Genomic DNA, 20,759 nt, shown 5'->3' on the forward strand with positions numbered 1-20,759 from the left:
ATTAGTATATAACTAGGCCGAGTAAAGCTAGGGTCTCGATGCCTTAGGTAGGGCTTAGCGCTTAGTATTAGGCTAACTCTCCTACCTTCCTCCCTCTCCTTCTAGATCCTTATCGAATACTACTTATACCTACTACTACCCTATCTACCTACTAATATAACCCTTATTACAATAGTAGCGGTCTAAGCGAAGCCTATAGCGGAGCGCCTAAAGGCTAAAACTAAACCGGGCCTCCTCTATATAATTACCTATAGGATTTTAGTTACTATAATAGTATATTCTAACCTATATAATAACGTCTATATTAAATAAAGACAAACCTAGAAAAAGAGTCCTACGCCTTAATAAGAAGAAGAATTTGTCTTATATAAGCTAATCGCTAGTTTAGGTACTATAGGCTCTATCTTCTATATACTAAGGCTAGTTATAACTTATTCGTACGAACTATAAGAAATCCTAGATTTTCCGAGGCTCGAAGGCTAGAAAACTATAATAATACGAGTCTATATATATCTACGCTTTTAAGCCCCTTCTAATAGCCTATTTCTCGGACCTCTAGATATATATATAACTATAGATTACTAGGTATTTATATTATAGGGCTCGAGGGAAAATACTAAGACTTTTATCGTAATTTACTTTTCTTCGTAGCGGATAGATCGCGATAATAACGCTATATCGTATTTAATCTTAGAGTTAGAGGACGTAGTTAGATACTATATAACGGACCTTAGCTACTTAGATCGTAATATTACTATAGAGATAGTTATATTATAGCCTCTAAGGGTAAGTAGCTATATTCTACGTACTAGTTTAGCCCGATTTGTTCTTAGGCTTATAGGAGAAGAATCAGTTAGGTGCCGTTAAAACGTCGTGAAAGTCTAGTCGAAGCTTAATAAAAGTCTATGTTACGTAATTCTTCTTCCCGCAAGCCTGAATGGAGGTAGGCTCGGGTCGCCGACCCCTGACAACGAAGGAAGACGCGAGTCATGTCATTTCCACATTGGACAGCCCGACTCTCAGATGCCGAATGGGTACCGGTATTTGGAGAACACGAATAATCAGGCATGAGTCATTATTCCTCTAGTCGTACACTATGTACATGCAACATGATTGGGTATCATCCTGTTCCTCGTAAGATGCCACGCTCCCAAACGCCAACAATGCCTGTGAGCTGGGTCATACGCGATCCCACAGATCACCCATTAGTCTCAAGAGGCATTTTGCTCCCTCCAATGTCCCATGCCTTCGCATTTCATTGCTTACAGGCTCTCGGAGCTCGTGAGATCGACCATCTCCTCACTTCCTGGCTCGGATGCATCGAGTCTCAGCCATGGATGCTGCAGCGCATCTTCTGCTGTGATTCGTTTCGACGGATCAAGCTCGAGACAGCACTGCATGAAATCCACAGCTTCACGCTCTTCGTCCGTCAGGCCGTTGCTAGGCTGTTCTTTCTTATTGCGGCCGAGACACCATAGCAGAACCTTCTCCCAGCTGTGTCCATTCTCGCTGACCGTTGGCAGTGTCAATTCCAAGATCTGGCCATGGAGGAGAGCCGCCTCCTTCATTCTCCTCTTTCCGAAGATATTGCATAGCTCGATGAAGGCGTCTATGTCATCTGCCGAGTGGAAGAATGGAAAGCGCTTGGACAGGAATGTGAGGAGGATGACCCCGCAGCTCCATATATCGATGAGGCAGGTCTGTGCCGTGCATTTGAGCAACACTTCTGGAGGACGGAAGCCACGCGTACCGGCCCTGTTTGCACGTCGAGATGACCGGTGGTCTTCTTTTGGATAACTGGGTTTCGGTGGCTCCTGGCCCGCAGCCTGAGCTGCGGCAATCGTGGCAGAATACACAGAATTCCTGACCTTCCTGTCTCGGTCCTTTGACTCCCACTCGCATGCACAGGGATGATGGTCGGTGCCTTCCCGCTCAGCCAAACCAAAGTCGACAAGCTGACCTCGCTGCTGAGCAGGTGAGTATAAGAAGTTGGTTGGCTTTATATCGCGGTGGATGATCTCGGCATCATGCACAGCACTCACAGCTGTGAAGAGGTTGTGAAAGTATATCCTCATGTCTGAGACGGTGAAGTCGCGGTAGTAGTCTCGGAAGTCCTTGTGTGGGAAATATGGAAGGATGGCAATGACCTGATCCTGATGCCGGAAAGCAGTAATGAGAGGACAGACATTGGGCGAATGCTTAAGGTCGTGCAGAAGGTCTAACTCATTCAGAATTCGCGCCGGTGACGAGGTGACATAGATCTTCTTGATCGCCACGTATCGTGTTTTCTGACGCGAGGATTTGTGTGAGAGCTTGCTATCCTGTGTATCCTGGTCGGCATCGAGGTCCCAATCGTTGGCATAACGGTCATATAGTAAGTCCTCGGCTTTGTATACAGTGGAGAATGTGCCTTCTCCAATGCGATTGATCAAGCGATATCGCTGGGTGATATTCTTGAAGCTGGCCTCGAATTTCTCAATGTCGTCCACGACTGCGGAATCGACGTCTTCCTCTTCCTCGTCGGAAGTAGTTCCTCCGCTCTCATCCAATGGGCCTTTGCTTTCGTCCATTTCCTCGGTGTCGTCCTCTGTGCTGTCACCGTACTGTGGAGCTTCGTCTTCATGGACTACGACGACTTCCTGGGCCGGAATCGCAGTCATGGCCATGGCTACCTCCACTGCGTTTCACTTCGGCTCAATGGCGCTTTCTCGAGCAGCTTGCATGTGATGCAGAAGTACAGACAAGGAAGGCAATGCTTTGCACGAGGTTCGCAGCCAGCCGCGGCGCGGAACGCGTGGAGGAAGGCGCGCCGAGTAAATAGAAACGGCGCTAGTGCCGAATCCGGCACCCGGTAAACATGTCCAAAGTTGGTGTCCTGTCCTTCGCCAAACAACACTGGAGAGCGTTGTCGACGATATTCTGCGCATTATCGCGCATAATCTGCAGCGATGAGCGAATTTGACATCAGTGAGGCTTTGACAGCCTACCTCGACGATCCCCATGCGATACCGACTCCCGAAGCGGCAGAAGACCTTCTCGCATGCGAAAACGATCCCGATGCCTTTTCGCCTGGCCTGATTAGCAGTGTACTGAATGATATAGCGACCACAACGGGCGAGAACCCAGAGGCAATACTACAAGCAAGCAATTTGCACAGCTTGCAATTTCTGCTCAAGTGCGCGCCCATTCTCCCCTCAGATCAGCACCCTCTTCCCTCTCCATCTACAAGCAAGAATCGCGGCACTAACAGCCAGCTCTTTGAGCTTTCCAGGCAGTCGTCATACATTCCTTCTACATCCCTCGGCCGACTCTTCGATGTGATTATTAGCGGTCTGGGCGCTGAGACCGCTATTGTGCACCATGACGAGCAGGAAGGCGAGAGTGAAACTGCGCAACATAGGCAGATCCTCGAGATCTTCGCGTTCTTGCTACAATGGTGCATAGCAGCAGTTGAAGCTAAGAGCGCGGAGAGACCAGCCGCTCCGACGAAAGGAAAAGGCGCAAAGGGAAAGAGCAAAGCGGCTCAGAAAGATGGCAATTGGGATCCCTCATCTCAGTTGCAGACCGCGCTGGATTCGATGGCTAAGGTCATGAAGCTGAAATTGGCCAAGATCTTTGTGACTACCAGCGAGCGTGATACGTTCATCAGCATGTTCACCAAGCCGACATATCTCATCCTAGAGAGCGAGACGAGAATTAAGAGCACAGCCATTCGCATGCATGCCTACAAGGTATTGTGTGTTGCCATCAAGCACCATGGACAGGCATACAGTGCTCAGACAAGCGTCATCCAGAATTTGACATACTTTGAGCATCTGTCTGAGCCCATGGCAGAGTTTCTCCACATTCTGGCCGAGCAATATGACTATCCGCAGCTCGCAGAAGAAGTCATGAAAGAGCTGTCCAACAAGGAGTTCAACGAGAGCGACACCAAGGGTCCGAAGTCCGTATCGACGTTTGTTGCGCGCTTATCAGAGCTCGCTCCAAGAGTCGTGCAGCGTCAAGTCACCTACCTAGCCAAGCTTTTAGAGAGCAACAACTACACCTTGAGATGTGCCATTATTGAAGTATGTGGCAATCTGATTGCTATGCTTTCAAAGGTGGAGGAAGGCGAGAGGAGAGAAGAGCACAAGGGCCAGATCAACGCATTCTTCGACGTGCTCGAGGAGCGATTCCTGGACATCAATCCCTATTGTCGATGCAGAGCAATACAGGTCTACGTGAAGCTTTGCGACCTGGAGACAAAGTATCCAAAGCGAAGGCAGAAAGCGGCGGAGCTGGCCAGACAAAGCTTAGAGGACAAGTCCTCGAATGTGAGGAGAAATGCGATCAAGCTGCTCGGCAAATTGATGAGCACGCATCTGTTTGCAGTGCTCCATGGCGGCCAACTAGGCTACCAAGAGTGGAGCGAGCGCCTGGACACTGTCGAGAAAGAGATTGCGAATCTCAAGCCTTCGACAGAAACACCTGGCCTGGCGGATCGCGATCCGAACGAGCAGACCGTCGATGCAAGCCTGCTCGACGACCCGACACGAATAGAGGAGCCTGAGAAGGCGCCGCTCAGTGAGGAGGAGCAAGCAGCCGCCTTCCAGAAGGCGCAAGAAGATGCAGCGATTGCTGAAGTCATGAACAAACTGTCTCTGACGAGGAAGTACTACATCGAGGCATTGAGGTTCATCGAAACGCTTCACGATGCCTCACCACATGTCACGCAGCTACTTTCGTCCAAAAACAAAAGCGAAGTCATTGAAGCGATGGACTTCTTCGTTACGGCAGATGCTTTCGGTCTCGAGACAGCAAAGAATGGCATTCGACGAATGCTACGCCTCATTTGGACCAAGGGCAACAGCGATGAAGGGAAAGGAGTGCAGACTCACCTCATTGAGTGCTACAAAGGGCTGTTCTTTGCTGCGCCTGGAAACTTCAACGCCAGCGAAGCCGCCAATTACGTTGCCAGAAACATGATGAGCTTGACTTATGGCTGCACACCCGCAGAGCTGACAAGTCTGGAGCAACTTCTGGCAACGATGATGAAGGAGAAAGCTGTTAACGAGCTCGTGATCCAGAAGCTCTGGCAGGTGTATGGCGTCCAAAAGAAGGAGATCTCAAAGCAACAGCGCCGTGGTTGCATCATTGTCCTCGGGATGCTCGCATTAGCCGATCCAGATATCGTGGTGAAGGAGATGGAGACTTGTCTACGTGTTGGACTTGGTGCTATCGGTCGCAAAGATCTTGTGCTGGCTCGATACACCTGCATTGCGCTCATGCGGATGACAAACAACAAGCCAGTGAAGGGTACCGAGGCCAAGCCAAGCACAAGGCTGCCGAATGACCACGCTGTGCTTGTTCGCCTAGCCAATCTTCTTGAGATTGAAAGCGACAGTAGAGACTGGTACGGCCTTGCTGAGCAGGCTATTGGCGCCATTTACGCTCTTTCAAAGCACCCCGACGTTCTCTGCTCAGAGATCATTCGGCGAAAGACCAAGAGTGTCTTCGCTCGAAAGGCGACTCCGCCACCCAAGCAAGCAGAGGTGGATGAAAGGCAGATGGACAACGATGGCGATGTGGATATGAGCGATTTGCCAGAGGATGCTACGGCAGAAGCTGAACAGCAACCAGAGGCTAAGGAGCCCGCAGCGACTTCAAGCAGCGACTCAGCTCTAGCATTATCGCAGCTGCTGTTTGCGGTCGGCCATATCGCTCTCAAGCAGATCGTTCACCTCGAACTGTGCGAGCAGGACTTCAAGCGTAGGAAAGCTGAGAAGGAGAAGCTCGGCAAGTCTGAACCTGCTTCGGCGAAGAAATCGAAGAAGGGCGATAAGAAGTCTGAGGAGGAAGAAGCTGCGGACGAACTCGATCTCATGGCCGGCACGAACGAAGACGACTTCACCGATGCGATCGCACACATTCGTGAGCGCGAGCTGCTGTTTGGCGAGAAGTCGTTGCTCACTCACTTTGGTCCTCTGGTGTCGGAGATCTGCAGCAATAACACTTCCTATCCCAATGCCGAACTTCAGGCACAGGCAGCGTTGTGCATGGCGAAACTGATGTGTGTCAGCTCCGAATTCTGCGAGTCTAATCTTGGCCTCCTCATCACCATCTTGGAACGCTCTCCGAGCTCTATTACTCGTAGCAATCTTGTTGTTGCTCTCGGAGATATGGCAGTCTGCTTCAATCACCTCATCGACGAGAACACAGACTTCCTTTACCGCCGCCTGTCAGACGCAAGTCTCCAAGTCAAACGCACTTGCCTGATGACCCTCACTTTCCTCATTCTCGCAGGTCAAGTCAAGGTCAAAGGCCAGCTGGGAGAGATGGCGAAATGTATCGAGGACAGCGATGAACGCATTCGAGAGATGTCACGAATGTTCTTCGCTGAGCTTGCGGGCAAAGATAATGCGGTGTACAACCACTTCGTCGATATGTTCAGCTTGTTGTCTGCAGATCAAGGTCTCGATGAGGAGAGATTCAGGAAGGTCATCAAGTTCCTGGCGACTTTCATCGAGAAGGACAAGCACGCTAAGCAATTGGCATCCAAGCTGGCGCCGAGGTTGCAAAGGGCTGAGAGTGAACGGCAATGGAATGATGTCGCATTCGCTCTTGGTCTGTTGCCGCATAAGAATGAGGATATTATGAAGATTGTTAATGAAGGCTGCAAAGTGGTCGAGGGGACCGCTTAGGTGAATTGGAGCTTGTTATGACGTGGAGGACCACGGCGTTGTTGTTTGGTGGGCGTTTGGGCAGATACCAGTGTTGCAAATTTTCGTATTTCTGTACAGCAAATGGACTATTGTGATTGATGATGTCGACACTCTCCAGTGCATCCTCCCCAGTGCATCCTCCCCAGTGCACCCCATAGGCAGTGTTCGTTCAATGTCCTATCGTGGCAGGATGAGGAGGCGATCTGCGCCAAGAGCCTGGGAGATCAACGTAGGACCCCCGACCCGCTGCTTCCTTCTGCATTTCAACATCAGCATTCCTTTTCAACCTTTCAACCGAAGCCACGACAGCACAAAAGACGCCGATGAGTTCATCATAACAACACCGGAAGGTTCGAACGTGCTGTCAGCGTTCGTGGATACCAGCAAGACCTTGTTGACAGAGAGGAAGTGTGCTTCCCTTTTACAGTATAGTCATCCGAGATCTGCTACGCTATCCAAACTCTCCAAAATCATGCCCGTCAACGAACCTGCCTCGAATCGTAGCCTCGGCATGCTTGTTCATGAACCGCTGCAGAGGAGATCATCCACAATGCGAAGAAGGGTGGTATTAGAAGCCACAGGAACGAACTTCTCCGTACTGTGCTTACATCACTGCCAAACTTCTCCTCGAGAGCATGCAGGACGCAGCGTGTTGCAATTCTGGGACCACGGAAAGACAATTTGAATTTCCCACGTACGAAACGTACAGCACACAGGCATACTCTGGTCACTAGGTCCGATAGCATTGGCTGTGTTGGCTGGCTGGTTTCTGCAGTCTGAGATCTGCAGTCTTTACTGTGTATCTCTAATGACGTTGATGATGAAGCCATTGAAGCTTAGGCGAAGAAGATCTGGCACTTCCGTGCCCCATGGCTTCGGTATCTTTGAGATCGACATCATTATGCACACCCTGGTTATGGTGATTGTGCAGCAGCCTGAAACGGCCCTTCTCAAATATGATGAGAAGGATCTGGTGGTTCTCTAGGCAGGCCATTGCTATATCTGCCTCTGGCGAATATACTGCTGCTACACTCTCTTTCTCACAATGTCAAAGAAACAAGTCAGTGTCGACTGCGTCTCCTTGAGCAGCATGAAGCAGGAGCAGGACAAGCCAAAGCGTACAGTCAAGGGTGTGCTGATGATGCTTGTTCGACATTATCTTGTTTATCCAGAGGCATACTAGGATCAGATATCGCTTCGACTAGCAATGGGGGAAGTGGATCGAAACCATTTTAGCTATGATCTGAAAGCGGATGAAGCAGAATTGTCTGGAGGTGAGAGGAGGAAGTCAACATGCGAATCTTCGAACGAGCAGAAGGACGACTCCGGAAATGCATCTGTAGCATCAAGCTACTATGACACACCAATACCTGATGGGACGTTGCGAGGATGGCTCCAGATCTTGTCTGGGTTCATGCTGTACTTCAACAGTGATTCGTTTAGAACAATAATGTCACAATAGTGTCGCAATTACAGATTATCCTTGTCCATTACAGGCTGGGGAATGGTGACCGCCTTCGGCATCTTCCAACTCCACTATTCGAATGTGATGCTCCGAAGCGAAAGTAATAGCAGCATCTCATGGATCGGCACAATCCAGGGCTTCTTGCTCGCGGTCGGAAGCGTATTCGCAGGCTGTATCCTTGATCGAGGCCACCCACGTCGTCTCATCGCTTTCGGGGGATTCTTTGCAGTGCTGGGTCTCATGATGACCTCGTTGTGCACAACATACTGGCAAATCTTTCTGGCCCAAGGAGTATGCATCGGACTTGGCTCGGGTTCATTGTTCATCGTTGCGGTGGCAGTGATACCAGGATGGTTCGAGAAGAGAAGGGCAATTGCAACAGGTCTCGCTGCGACTGGGAGTAGCATAGGAGGTGTCGTGTATCCCATCACGTTCCACAAGTTGGAGCCGATGATCGGTGAGTCGACCGTTTTTTGTGAATGCCGTCGTAGCCCTGCTAATGCAGTATCTCAGGCTTTGGCTGGTCGCTCAGAGTGATGGGCTTCATGGCACTTGCGACGTGCGCTATCTCCTTCGCATGCGCCAACATGCGTACTCTTCCACCTCCGCGTCCCAAGATCGTTGACTTCAGCGGCTTTCGAGAAATCCTCTTCACACTCTTCGCAATCGTCTCCTTCATCGGAGCTATGGGACTTTACGTGCCCTTCTTCTACATCACAGAATACTCCTTGAAACGCGGCGGCATCACGGGAGAACTCGTATACTTTATGCTGCCAATCCTGTCAGCCGGAAGTATTCTCGGAAGAGTTTTGCCAGCCTTCTTAGCTGATCGATATGGTTGTTTGACAGTGCTCACGTTCACCACCGCCATCTCTTCGATTGTTGCACTGGTGTGGATCGCGGTGACCGGACAAGCTGGGGTTATTGTGTGGTCATTGCTGTATGGAGCGTTCAGCGGTACGTTTGTGAGTCTTCAGACTCCTACCATTGCAGCCATCACGCCAGATTTGAGACTGGTGGGAGGTCGAATGGGAATGAACAATTTCTGTCTTGCGTTGGGAGTTCTTGTGGGCAATCCCGTCGCTGGAGCCATTGGCGGCAGTTTCAAGGAGGAGAGCAGATGGATTGGGATGCAAGTATTCACAGGCCTATGTCTTGCTGTTGCGGCGATGCTTGTGGGTATCACTTGGCATGTGAAGGCGAAGCGAGATCGAGCAAGTAGGAAAGAAGATCAATAAGCGGACGTGGTGTGGTCACGTCTGCTGTAGACCTGCGATCTCCTGATGTCAACTTTCCTTCTTCGGCGTCACGCTCTCGTTTGAGCAAATTTTGGATGCGCCCGCGCGCAGGTGCGGTGCGAGGTATATAGTGCAGCAAAGCCCAGCTCAATACCAGCTTCTGCGAGCGTTACTTGTTTCCAGCCTATGCTCAAGGTGTCTGCGGCCCTTTTCTCGCGCCCAGTTCTACGCGAGGGAGAGCTGTACGTGTACGTACGCTTGCTGACTGGCATGTTGCCCTCATTCATCATACTGCACTGCCAAGATCATGGACTTGAAAATACTGGATGGGGATCGAGGGAAGGCGCTCGGTATTCGTGGTTGTAATCCAGGCCAGGACATCCCAAACCAGACTGTTGACTGTGTCGTTGTCCAGCTGCGCGCCGGCCAAGCAGGCAGGGAATATGATTTGCTCGCATGCACCTGCCAAAGGTGGTAGAACTTCCAAGTGAGCTTCCTTCGGATTTTGCTGAGGGGCAGGGGCAGGGGCACACCTGGCACACCTGACACTTCGACCGCGCACCGCGCACCGCGCACTGCGCACTGAGAAAGTCCGCATCGTGATACCGAACACTGGGCCATCAGCGGTTCGAGGAGAGCATCTCGAGAGGTCGCGGCCAACTCTCACACGCCCTTTGCGTGCCGAAGCCCCACATCATAGTTCTACACCAATGCTCCTTCCCTCCCGGGGATGTATAAAATAGGGCCGCTACTTCCCTCGCTCTGGCCGTTATCTTCACTACATCTGCTTCACTTCTTTCCCTACTTTCACAAGATCCACAAACCGTTGTGAAGCCTAAATTCGGAGGGACAAGACTTGAGTCACTTCTATTACAACCTCAGCACGAACACCTGATCTAGAACATTCGCATACAGAAAAACGCCACAATGGCAACTGAGACAGCGTCGAAGGCGCTTCCCGTTCGAAGTAAGTCAATATCAGCATGGCCAAGGCCTGCAGATCGTGGTGTAGAGCCAGTCATCACCATCCAAAGCCGAAGTGGCCAGGACCTTGAGCATCATTTGCTGACCTTTGTCAACAGCGGGCAAGCACACTGCCGTCCACCCACAAAACCCAATAGACGCTGGCGAGATTCAGAACGCTGTCGCACTGCTTCAAGCACAATGGCCGCAAGGAACCGATCTTCATTTCAAAGCCATCACACTGAACGAGCCTCCAAAGGCTGAGATGGTTCCGTATCTTGAGGCCGACTTCGCCGGAGCGGACTTGCCGCACATCGATCGAAAGGTCTTCGTGACATACTATCTCAGACAAACTGTACGTTGACTTCGGCTCCGGTCTTATGCGAGCCGCGCAGCACTAACGCTGCCTCAGAACAAGTTCCATGAGGCCGTTGTGAATCTCAGTACGCAGCAGGTTGAGTACAATATCCGACTAGGTCCAAACATGCACGCTCCTGGTGATGGCGAAGAGGTCGTCGCTATGGAACGCATCGCACTTGCAGATGAAGCTGTACAGGCTGAGCTTGCGAAACTCAACCTTCCTGAAGGCACCAAGGTTGTGGTAGACCCTTGGATTTACGGCTCGGACGGCATCTACGACGACGAGAGAATGTGGCAATGCTTCCTCTACACACGTGATCCACACAACTCGGAGGAGCCAGATTCAAACCACTACGCGTTTCCGTTGAACATTTCACCTGTCATCTCGGACCTGACCAGGAAGGTGATCAGGATAGATATCATGCCAACTGGCGCGGACAGCACGGTCTCTGGACTCAAGAAGTACAATCACAACATCCCTGGCAACGAGTACCTGCCAGAGTACCAGAAGCTGCGAACCGATCTGAGGCCGCTTCAGGTCGTACAGCCAGAGGGCGCTAGCTTCAACGTTCAGCAGCAGGGAACTTCCAACATCATCAAATGGCAGAAGTGGTCTTTCAGAGTTGGCTTCAACCAACGTGAGGGCATGGTCATCTATGATGTGCGCTACGCTGGCCGCAACCTCTTCTATCGTCTGGCATTGTCCGACATGAACATCCCGTATGCCGACCCGCGTCACCCTTACCACAAGAAGGCAGCATTCGATCTTGGCGATGTTGGTGCAGGAATCATGGCAAACGACCTGAAGCTTGGATGTGATTGTCTCGGTTCGATTCACTATCTGTCAGCGACTCTTTCTGATGACAAAGGCAATCCACTCGAGATGCCCAACGTCGTCTGCATTCACGAACAAGACAACGGGATCGGTTGGAAGCACACCAACTATAGAACAGGTCGTGCTGCTGTCGTCCGAAACCGCGAGCTTGTCGTACAGTCCATCATCACTGTGTCGAACTACGAATATATCATGGCGTTCGTGTTCAACCAGGCTGGTGAGCTGGCTTACGAGGTGCGGGCCACTGGCATCCTTTCCACGCAGCCTATTGATGACGGCCTTGAGGTACCTTGGGGCACTGTCGTACATCCAGGTGTCCTAGCGACTCACCATCAACACATCTTCTCGCTTCGGGTTGACCCTGCCATTGACGGCTACCACAACCGACTGGTCTATGAAGAGGCTCACGCTATGCCTCGCAGCGACTTCAACCCCCACGGTACAGGCTACATCTCGAAAGAGACTCTCGTCGAGACAAGTGGTGGTTACGACATCGACTACGCAGCCAACCGAACCTTCAAGATACAAAACGTCGATGTTCGCAATCCAATCAATGGCAAGCCCGTCGCGTACAAGATCCACGCGCCACCATTTCAGAAGATGTTGTCTGACATGGAGAGCTTCAACCACAAGCGTGCAGAGTTCGCTGACAAGAACATCTATGCTGTCAAGTATCGCGATGGCGAGCTTTACGCTGGTGGCAAGTACACCAATCAGTCGAGAGGTGGTACTGGCGTTCGTAGCTGGGCCAATCGTAAGGAGAACATTGTGGACGAGGATTTCGTCGTCTTCGTCCAGTTCGGCATCAACCACATTCCTCGCATCGAAGACTTCCCAGTCATGCCTTGCGAGATCATCAAGGTCGCCTTCAAGCCAGTCAACTTCTTCGACAAGAACCCGGCTCTCGATGTGCCTCCCAGCAACCAGGAGTTCAACAAGAGCGTTCTACTAAACGATCCACAGCAGGTGAAAGAGGCGAAATGCTACGCGGTCGATACGAATGTATCAAGCAAGCTCTGAGTAAACTATGACTAGGGACGTTCAGTTGGGATGAAACGACACGAAAAGCTGGAGAGGCTGTCTGATATGACTTGTGATGAGACCAAGACTGTTGTAGCTATGGGATACCATTTGTCCTAGTGTAGTTGGCTGCAATGATGATGTGATGTGATGCTCTGCGATACTCTACGATGCTCTGCCTTCTATTCATGGCTTCGATTTCTGTTTGCCTTAGACTTCACGTATCGCTTGTGCAACCACAACGTCTTTCTCAACATCATCTCTTGGCAAAAGTGCCTCAAATTTCCTCACCACGCCTGGATTCGAACCAGAGCCCGGTCAATAGAAACCGTAGACTGCGAGCTGACATACCGTGTCGACACCATCCCCGAACAAATCCTAACCCTTTAAAATCAATCAAAAACACCCAACCTCAAAAACAAAATCCGGACAAACTCGAAATCCTCTCCGCTATCTGCGGAGTCCCATGGATTGCGATCGCGGTCCAGAACATCTTGTTTCTGAGCCTCACTCTAAACCTTTTCCGGATACTGCGAGAGGAATTTGACTGCTGCGTCTTCGAATCGGAGGGGACCGGTATTATAGGTTCATGAAGTTCATGTGTCGTGGAAGAGGCAAGGCTATGAAGAGGAGAAGTCTGGAAATGCGGGTTGCTGGAGTGTGGGAGGGATTCCTGGGATGAAGTTTGACCGTAAGCTATGGTTTAGGATTGAGGAGTGGAGTTCTTGGGTGGAGTGGTGATAGGCGGTCTGGGAGATTTGGTCGGAGGGGATGAGAGATTTGTGGTGGGTGGATTGGCGTTTGAGGGAGATGAGGTTGGTTGGGTATGTGAAGTTGGTGGGCACATGGTCGTGGTGTTTATTCGTTCGATCTGTATTTGGGACTCAGTCGAGAGACGTTGCCGGCCAACGGTCTTATGGCTTGCCTTACGTTTTTGTTTCCGTGAGCAGTCTGATGTTCCCTGTGGCGCATTTGGTATTCAAAGGGCGCTGCCGAAGATGAATTGATGCAAATGTTGGCAGTACATGAGAAGGGCGGCTGATGACTAAAAGATAGCCTGGTTTTTGCCCAGCAGCGGTATAGCTGCGCAGAGAGCTCTATTTGACTCGGCCTATCGTGAAATGCTGGATCGACGCCCTTTTCACGTCTCATCCATAGTCTCCACATTATCAGCAGATGGCGTGGCAGCGGCGGTCTGATCTGCAGACACTTCCATACTCTCGTCGACTTTACCGCGCTCGAGCTCTGCACCAACAGACCCTGCGAGAGGTGTCTCGGCCATGTCCACATCGTCGGGCATAGAAGCTGGCCGAGCAAGAGGCGAAGACATGCGACTGCCTGGACGTATTGCATCCTCGACCTCGAGGAACTTATTCGTCGGTCGAGCGGGAGTACCATCTTCACCACTTTCTGGTAGCGGTGTCGCATCTCCAGCGTCGGTTGGTCGCGGCGAACGACCATCCTGGATAGGTGTGTTTCGGCCACTAGTCTCATCTTTGGGTCCATCGTCGGCATCGTCCATATTCTCGTCCTTCTCTGGCTCAGGCTCGTCCTTGATCCCTTTGATCTGCCTGATCATAGCCTCTCCCTCGCGTACTACCATGTCGAACTGTTCTCTTCTTGATATCCAGGTTCCTTCATAGTCCACACTTTCCTGCTGAAGGTCTTCGATCTCCTTCTCGAGCTTCTCGATGTCCGCCTTCGCATCGTCGCGACTCTTGAGTTTGCGATCATCCAGAATCTTAGTAGCCATTTCATCATAGCCTTTGCGCCTCTCCAACACCTGCTGCGCTTCCTGAAGGTGCGACCGCAGCTCTAGCGTATTGTCACGCACAGCCTGCGCTGTCTCCAAGATTTTGGCCTTTTCGGCGGCATATCGTTCTCTTTCGCGTTGGTTTGATGACAAGATCAACTGTATGCGAATGATGCTGCTTTCGAGATTCGCAAAGTCCAGCAGCACATCTTCGCGGAAGCGCTCCACTCGTGCAGGATCGTAGAGAGGTGGCTCGCCCTCTCCTTCAGGCGGAGGTGACGGTAAATACGACAGCGCGGGCTTGAGGACGGACTTTTCGCTCAGGAGCTGCTTGGTTACACGCTGGAAGGCTCGCTCTTCGACGGTCAGCATGCGACTTGCGTGTAGTGCATCTGAACAGCGTTGTCATTAGCGTAGCACACAACGAAATATCTGGCTCTGCGCATGGCGTATACCTTCTTCAGCGTTCGGCAGGTAGGTCAGCGGCACGTCTTCGAATTCTGCCATCTCGACAATCTCGTTCGCGATGACGTGGCGGTATATACTTGGATTGCGCAGTTGATGGAGAAAGACTTGTCGCACCCAATAGTCACCGCTGTGCACATCTGCGTTCCTGAATTGCAAGCATCATAAATTAGGTTTAGACTAGCCGCGCATGGGAGTCCGAGCTCCTTGATCTGCTTTCATCATTTCATGGACACCGTGAGACTTCCACATTTCCCATCTTGACATACAACTTACTACCACGTTCCATAGAGGCCACCAGCTAACCAGCCTCACCTTCCGAAGATGCTATAGAAGGAAGTCGAAGCATAATATTTGCCTGGGTTCACAATCAAGATCTTGAGCGGGTCGATCGAATGATGCGCCACGCATACAGCACGCGAAGTGTATTCAGCCATCTCATTCATGGCTGGCTGAGAGTTTGCATATGGCAGCGCGAGCTTCCAGAGCTCATACTGATAGAACTGGTCTAGCCACGCACATTCATGGCAAGCTTTCGCCTCGAAGCTTGCCCTGCTCCTCTGTGACAAAGACCAGGCTTCTATGCTCCTCGCGCTTGCACATGTTGCAGCGTCAGCTTTGCTACTCACAGCATGGCTTGAGATAGACGCGGCTGTATTGGCTACTCGATTCTGAATCACGAAGGGAAAGCTTGAACCATGCAGGTTTCTGCTTACTGCATATTCATCCTATGGTATCGCTTCAAGAAATGTTGAATTACTGGTATCGGGGGCTGTGAGACACAAGCGGTCATGCCACGGAAGCAGCGATGGATCTCAACAGCTCTCAATCCCTCGGGCAAAGCAGTGAGGAGACCAGCTTGGAACGTGTGGAAGCGAAGAGGTAGCAGGGTCATGGTTGAGAACACATATGAGCTGTGTGAGCTGCCACATCCACTCCACTCATTACAGCGTCGTTCAGCAAGCTGTTTGTTTCGCATATTCCATCATATTGTTTAACAATCCAGAGCAGCAATGGCCACTGAGAAAGACGTCGGAAAATGGGGCACTGTGTTTGACACGCGCAGAGTCGCCGTTCACGCTTCTTTGCTGCCAAATGGCAGAATTCTTTGCTGGGGTAGGCGTGCGAACCCCAACGATCCTAAAGCCCTAAATCTCGACGAGCAATTTACGAGACCTTTCTTCATTGATCTACCATTTTCTCCAAAGGATAACTTCCTGGTTGACGAAAGCAAGCTCATCAAGAACAGTTCTCCCGACCAAGATATCAAGGATGCGCCACAATTTCTGGACAACCTTAACCTGTTCTGCTCAGGTCATTGCCTTCAACCGGATGGGAGTCTGCTCATTACTGGAGGCCACAAGGAAGACGGGCTTGGCATTGATCAAGCCTGTACTTACGACTACCTCAGCAATAAATGGATATCACTGCCAAAAATGAATGATGGACGATGGTGAGACAGCGATAAATTTGCGGCCTAAATTATTTCGTGCCTTGCTGACCTTCGCGTGCTGCTGTGCAGGTATCCCTCAGTCCTGACCTTGCCAGATGGCAGTGCCTTGGTCATTTCAGGAAGTCACATACCAATGGCCCAGTCTGACTGGGCCACTGGCAGATATATCAGCAATATTCCACAGATACTTCATCCTGATCCAACTGTGAAAGCTTCTCCGTCGGTCTCTTGGGTCACTGCGCCGAGCCCTCCAGGCAGGGTTATTCCCTTGTACCCGAAACTGCACCTAGATCCTAAAGGACGCATCTTCATAGCCGGTCCGCAAGCAGAATCACTGTTGATCAACTTGGATGCGAACGTGAACAACAATAGGACTATAGCTTGGGAGTTCCCAGGGTCAATGCGATCTGGAGGAGCTTGTGAGTATGGTTCGTCCGCAATGTACGAAGATGGAAAAGTTCTCTGGACTGGCGGAGGAAATCCTCCTATCAAGAAGACCGAGATCATGGACTTGACCAAGGACAAGCTGGCATGGGTCCCCTCGAACGACATGCAATACGCTCGCCGTCAGCACAACGCTACTGTGCTGCCGGATGGCAGTGTATTGGTCACTGGTGGCTCAAGTGGAGCTGGAGGCTTCTCGAATCCACCTGGCTTCAACGACCTGACACCTGGTATGACTGTACACAAAGCCGAGCTGTGGAGTGAGTCTAAAGGGTGGGCAACGATGGCGGAAGAGGTACACGATCGTTGCTACCATTCAATCGCACTGCTGCTCCCAAATGGCCAAGTCTTGTCAGCATCTGGTGGAGAATACGGCGATGCAATCGGAGCCCGAGCTTCAAACACACTCACTAATGCGCAACTCTTTTCGCCACCATACCTATGTTTGGGAGTCGACCGACCTAACATTCAGAAGCCGCTACCGACCATTGAGTATGGCAAGAGCTTCACCATCACTGTTGGTGCGAAAGATAACATCAAGCAAGCGAGCTTGATGAGACTTGGATCTGTCACGCACACCACCAATATGAACCAGCTTCGAGTGAAGCTGGTTCCTAACCAGACTGGAACGAGCGTGCAGCTAGCAGGTCCGGCGAATCCCAACATCGCGCCGCCAGGTCACTATATGCTCTTCGTAATGAATGAGAGAGGCGTGCCATGTGTTGCACCGATCGTGCAAATCAACTTACCAACATCCAAGCCAACGACTACCTTGATGCAACGCGCGCGAATGGCTGAGCAACCGGCCATTAGTCTGCTGGAGTTGGATCAGAAGATCATGGAACAACACGACCAGCCAATGACATTGATAGGACTGACACCAATTTGTCCCTACGGTCTGGGCCCATGTTGGGGCGGAGCCTTCGAGGCGCTACAGCATATTAGCGACATCAAGACTGTGCGCCCGGCTCCGAGCCAGGCCGACTCTATTGCGTTCGTTTATCTTAAGAATGATGACAGCCTGCCAGAACTTGATGTCTGGCGTCGAGAGTTCTCCAGCATCGCGCGCAGCTCATACGAAATGCGGGGTATAGAGGTAACAATCTCCGGTACAGTGACGAGGAAGGTTGACGCAAAGGATCAATCTGGACAATTGCTTCTGGTCGCTGAGAAGACCAGGCCGGAGGTCGTACTTGTGCCTTACCAGCAAAGTAGCAATATTCGGTACGACTTCAAAGCTGGTATGCCCAAGCCAATCAAGCAGGAGGAAGCCCAAGCATACGCGCAGCTACTCGCGGTGGTTGACCTTGACGGTCGTAGCACTTTGAAGGTCACAGGTACACTTGAGAAGCATGGAGATGGCAAGTTCACCCTTGCAGTGCGGGAAGTCCACATGTAGAATGGCTTGTTGGAACAGATCTACGTTCACTTTCCTCAGATCGTCAGAGAAAGCTTGAAGTGTGTGTGTGTTTGAGCATTGCAGCAAGAATGTTCTGGTTTGGAACTGTATAGTTGGAATGCCTCAACACCATACTTCGACGTATCTCCTTGAGTGTGTTATGTATCGCTCCGGTAGACCTTGGGTCGCGTGTAGGATGTACAGTCTTCGTTCATGTTGTGAGAGATACGCGCCTGCTGTTCCAGGATGAGCAGGGATTTAAGGTTCTGCCACGTGCACGGAGCTTGGACGACTTCAACCGTCATTCACGACTTCGCTTCCTTTATCTGCGTTCACGAAGAATGAGCACCAGTCTCACAACCTACACGCTCGCTGTCACTCTATATAACCATGTACTGGACTGGACGTATAGCAATAGAGCCAAGACTGCAGTTATTCCAGCCAATACCGCCGGATTCAACGGACTTCGGGCTGGCTGAGGACTGTCCTCACGGTGAATGAGAGTTGACCGCTCCACCGCCTATTGTCACTTCTTCACTTCGTCACTTCACTCGAACAATAGCCACGCACGGCCATTTCTGCCCGCTCCTCCAGCCACCGCACAGGAATTACAAGAGCTGTCCGCAGCGCCTACTTTCAACATGCCCGTACCAACACTTTTCGCTATAGCAATTCGCTGTGCCCAACGACACGTTGCTAGCATTACCGACTTTGACGGCATACCACAAGAAATGGCCATGCCAATCCTCAAGAAGGTCGAGAGCCCACAGCAGCTCCGCGAAATCGAGATCAACAACCCCTCTTACGCCGAGTCTGGCGAGAACGCTACCCTTTGGCAGAGCTTCATCCGCCGCGACATTCGCGAGATTGCTGATGACGAAGAGAAGATGGCCTACCCAAACAACCCTGCCAGCTGGTATAAGGTCTACAGGATGTTGATGCGCAAGCAAGCCGACAAGGAGAAAGAGCAGGAAGAAGAGCTTCGCCAGCAGCTGCTTGGTCAAAAGGTTCAGAAGGCCGAAAAGCAGGCGCTATTTGTGCCTGGTGTCATGGCACATGCACGTGATGAGAAGGAGACGACCCTGTATGTCGACGGCGTCCGCAACAAGAACTCAAGCGGCTTGGCAAAGAAGCCACCAACTGTCAAGACCGCCAAGACTGGCCACGAGGCTATTGCTGCCATGCGCCGTCAAGCTGCCTCGAACTCACGGCAGATGCAGATCGCCCAGCCATGGAAGGCCACACAAGCATCGCGCCAAATCAAGCAAGCACCGCAGAGCATGATCCGCGACATCGCCCGCAAGACACCACTAGAGTTTGCACCACGAGAGCTACTACCACATGAGAAGGAGATGCTCAGAGACCGTAAGAAAATGAACGCAAACGTCAAGATTCACGCACCAGGCAAGGTTGCCAACGTCAAGTACGCGGAAGCAGTACAGAAACGCAATGAAATGGCCGTGCGCAAAGCTCGTGAGATCGATGAGGCCAGACTCCGACAGCTCACCAAGTCCGAGAATGACAAAGCACGCGCCGCTCCACCAGAGAAGAAGTTCGACTTTGAAACACCTGCTCCTGTGCCATCGACTGAGGCCATTTCCCAGACCACTCCGGTCAAATACTCGGTCCCGAGCACCTATGTCAACGGCAGACCAGTTGCCAAGGAGCCAAGCATGTCACCACCAAAGCGAACTAGTCCATCGGCGAGCCCGCCACAGAATCCGTCCGGCATTAGAAAGCGCCCAGCTCCAAGCAGCATCTTCGCACCAAAGCCGAAGAAGATCATTAAACGATGAGGAAAGCATCAATTTCACCGAAAAGCACCAAGTAGTGCATATACAGACCACAGTGGTCGATATTAACAGATCATCCTTTCTCGACGCATTTACACAATCAGCAGGCCGCAGAATGGCCTCATCACCCAGCATTATCACACACCACTTCTCATGACGACTCTCGAATGGCACCAAGGGCCGCAGCAATTGCTTCCTTGGCCTTGGTGATATCTTCTGGCGAGCTGTGATCACTAGGACCTTTGTCTTGCTCCTGCAAGAGTGTCAGAACTACTTCAAGCATCACACAGTCGCAGAAATTACAAAGTGGATATACTTACCAGCCGAGCTTCAAGCTTAGCCTTGGCATCCTCAATCTTCTGCTTGAGTTGTGGGAACATAGCGTTGGTCTCCTCGAGAGCTTTGCGCTGTAACAAGTATTGTACAATTAGCAGCATTCAGTTTGGCATGGATGGAGTTGAACAGGACATGGGCATGAATGTAGCATAGATGCGATGAGAGAATCATGACCAGATACCCGAAATGCTACTACTACTTCGACTCAACTCACCTCTTGCCTCAGTGTGTATTCAGCATTCTCATCGTTGCTTTGCTCTACTTCGAGCTTGGCAATGCGGGCTTCTTGCGCCTTCTTCTCTTGGTGGTAAGAAGCCTCTTCTTTCACGAGACGATTGAGCGCTGAGGTAGCGATCGCGAGCTGCGAGGGTGCCGGCATGGTGAGTCCTGGTTGTCGCTGTCACTGTTTCGATCGCGGGTTCAGAGATAGACTTGATATTGCGTAGAGCAGTCCGAGCATGATGAACTACGATACGATACCTCTATCGGCACCTTGGCGAATTAAGGTTTCAATTTACTAGCGCGACGCGTTCG

General features: G+C 51.2%; 8 protein-coding genes across 8 annotated transcripts; 5 read left to right on the forward strand and 3 right to left on the reverse strand.

Moving 5' to 3' along the window:
- Positions 1-1,262: 1,262 nt before the first annotated feature.
- MYCFIDRAFT_76927 (uncharacterized protein) lies at positions 1,263-2,570 on the reverse strand (the record flags this gene model as incomplete). The annotated part of the gene is made up of 1 exon (XM_007929881.1): positions 1,263-2,570. The coding sequence occupies one exon, from the start codon at positions 2,568-2,570 to the stop codon at positions 1,263-1,265; it is 1,308 nt and encodes a 435-aa protein (XP_007928072.1).
- A 378-nt stretch (positions 2,571-2,948) lies between these two features.
- On the forward strand, positions 2,949-6,810 carry MYCFIDRAFT_155217 (uncharacterized protein; the record flags this gene model as incomplete). The annotated part of the gene is made up of 1 exon (XM_007930124.1): positions 2,949-6,810. The coding sequence occupies one exon, from the start codon at positions 2,949-2,951 to the stop codon at positions 6,678-6,680; it is 3,732 nt and encodes a 1,243-aa protein (XP_007928315.1). The 3' UTR covers positions 6,681-6,810.
- Positions 6,811-7,908: 1,098 nt separating this feature from the next.
- On the forward strand, positions 7,909-9,404 carry MYCFIDRAFT_26691 (uncharacterized protein; the record flags this gene model as incomplete). Its single annotated transcript, XM_007929711.1, has 3 exons — positions 7,909-8,131; positions 8,198-8,623; positions 8,680-9,404. The coding sequence occupies 3 exons, from the start codon at positions 7,909-7,911 to the stop codon at positions 9,402-9,404; spliced, it is 1,374 nt and encodes a 457-aa protein (XP_007927902.1).
- Positions 9,405-9,963: 559 nt separating this feature from the next.
- MYCFIDRAFT_211721 (uncharacterized protein) lies at positions 9,964-12,850 on the forward strand. Its single transcript, XM_007930125.1, has 3 exons — positions 9,964-10,371; positions 10,487-10,722; positions 10,780-12,850. The coding sequence occupies exons 1-3, from the start codon at positions 10,332-10,334 to the stop codon at positions 12,580-12,582; spliced, it is 2,079 nt and encodes a 692-aa protein (XP_007928316.1). The 5' UTR covers positions 9,964-10,331; the 3' UTR covers positions 12,583-12,850.
- A 1,200-nt stretch (positions 12,851-14,050) lies between these two features.
- On the reverse strand, positions 14,051-14,728 carry MYCFIDRAFT_5716 (uncharacterized protein; the record flags this gene model as incomplete). The annotated part of the gene is made up of 1 exon (XM_007929684.1): positions 14,051-14,728. A coding segment is annotated over one exon (678 nt), but the record flags the coding sequence as incomplete, so codon positions are not given.
- Positions 14,729-15,813: 1,085 nt separating this feature from the next.
- On the forward strand, positions 15,814-18,096 carry MYCFIDRAFT_76932 (uncharacterized protein; the record flags this gene model as incomplete). Its single annotated transcript, XM_007929882.1, has 2 exons — positions 15,814-16,253; positions 16,323-18,096. The coding sequence occupies 2 exons, from the start codon at positions 15,814-15,816 to the stop codon at positions 18,094-18,096; spliced, it is 2,214 nt and encodes a 737-aa protein (XP_007928073.1).
- Positions 18,097-18,737: 641 nt separating this feature from the next.
- Positions 18,738-19,892, forward strand: MYCFIDRAFT_76933 (uncharacterized protein; the record flags this gene model as incomplete). The annotated part of the gene is made up of 1 exon (XM_007929883.1): positions 18,738-19,892. The coding sequence occupies one exon, from the start codon at positions 18,738-18,740 to the stop codon at positions 19,890-19,892; it is 1,155 nt and encodes a 384-aa protein (XP_007928074.1).
- MYCFIDRAFT_55955 (uncharacterized protein) lies at positions 19,887-20,629 on the reverse strand. The gene is made up of 3 exons (XM_007929821.1): positions 20,440-20,629; positions 20,210-20,296; positions 19,887-20,142 (listed from the first exon to the last, which is right to left on the reverse strand). The coding sequence occupies exons 1-3, from the start codon at positions 20,602-20,604 to the stop codon at positions 20,041-20,043; spliced, it is 354 nt and encodes a 117-aa protein (XP_007928012.1). The 5' UTR covers positions 20,605-20,629; the 3' UTR covers positions 19,887-20,040.
- Positions 20,630-20,759: the final 130 nt, after the last annotated feature.

The sequence above is a fragment of the Pseudocercospora fijiensis genome, assembly GCF_000340215.1.
Source record: "Pseudocercospora fijiensis CIRAD86 unplaced genomic scaffold MYCFIscaffold_6, whole genome shotgun sequence".
NCBI lineage: Eukaryota > Fungi > Ascomycota > Dothideomycetes > Mycosphaerellales > Mycosphaerellaceae > Pseudocercospora > Pseudocercospora fijiensis.

Bases quoted from the DNA above. Each gene is read 5' to 3' on its own strand.
- MYCFIDRAFT_55955 (XM_007929821.1), bottom strand. From the start codon at position 20,604: ATGCCGGCACCCTCGCAGCTCGCGATCGCTACCTCAGCGCTCAATCGT. The intron at 20,297-20,439 runs GTGAGTTGAGTC...TACTTGTTACAG, and splicing joins AATACACACTGAGGCAAGAG to CGCAAAGCTCTCGAGGAGAC. The intron at 20,143-20,209 runs GTAAGTATATCC...ACACTCTTGCAG, and splicing joins CTAAGCTTGAAGCTCGGCTG to GAGCAAGACAAAGGTCCTAG.
- MYCFIDRAFT_211721 (XM_007930125.1), top strand. From the start codon at position 10,332: ATGGCAACTGAGACAGCGTCGAAGGCGCTTCCCGTTCGAA. The intron at 10,372-10,486 runs GTAAGTCAATAT...CTTTGTCAACAG, and splicing joins GAAGGCGCTTCCCGTTCGAA to CGGGCAAGCACACTGCCGTC. The intron at 10,723-10,779 runs GTACGTTGACTT...ACGCTGCCTCAG, and splicing joins CATACTATCTCAGACAAACT to AACAAGTTCCATGAGGCCGT.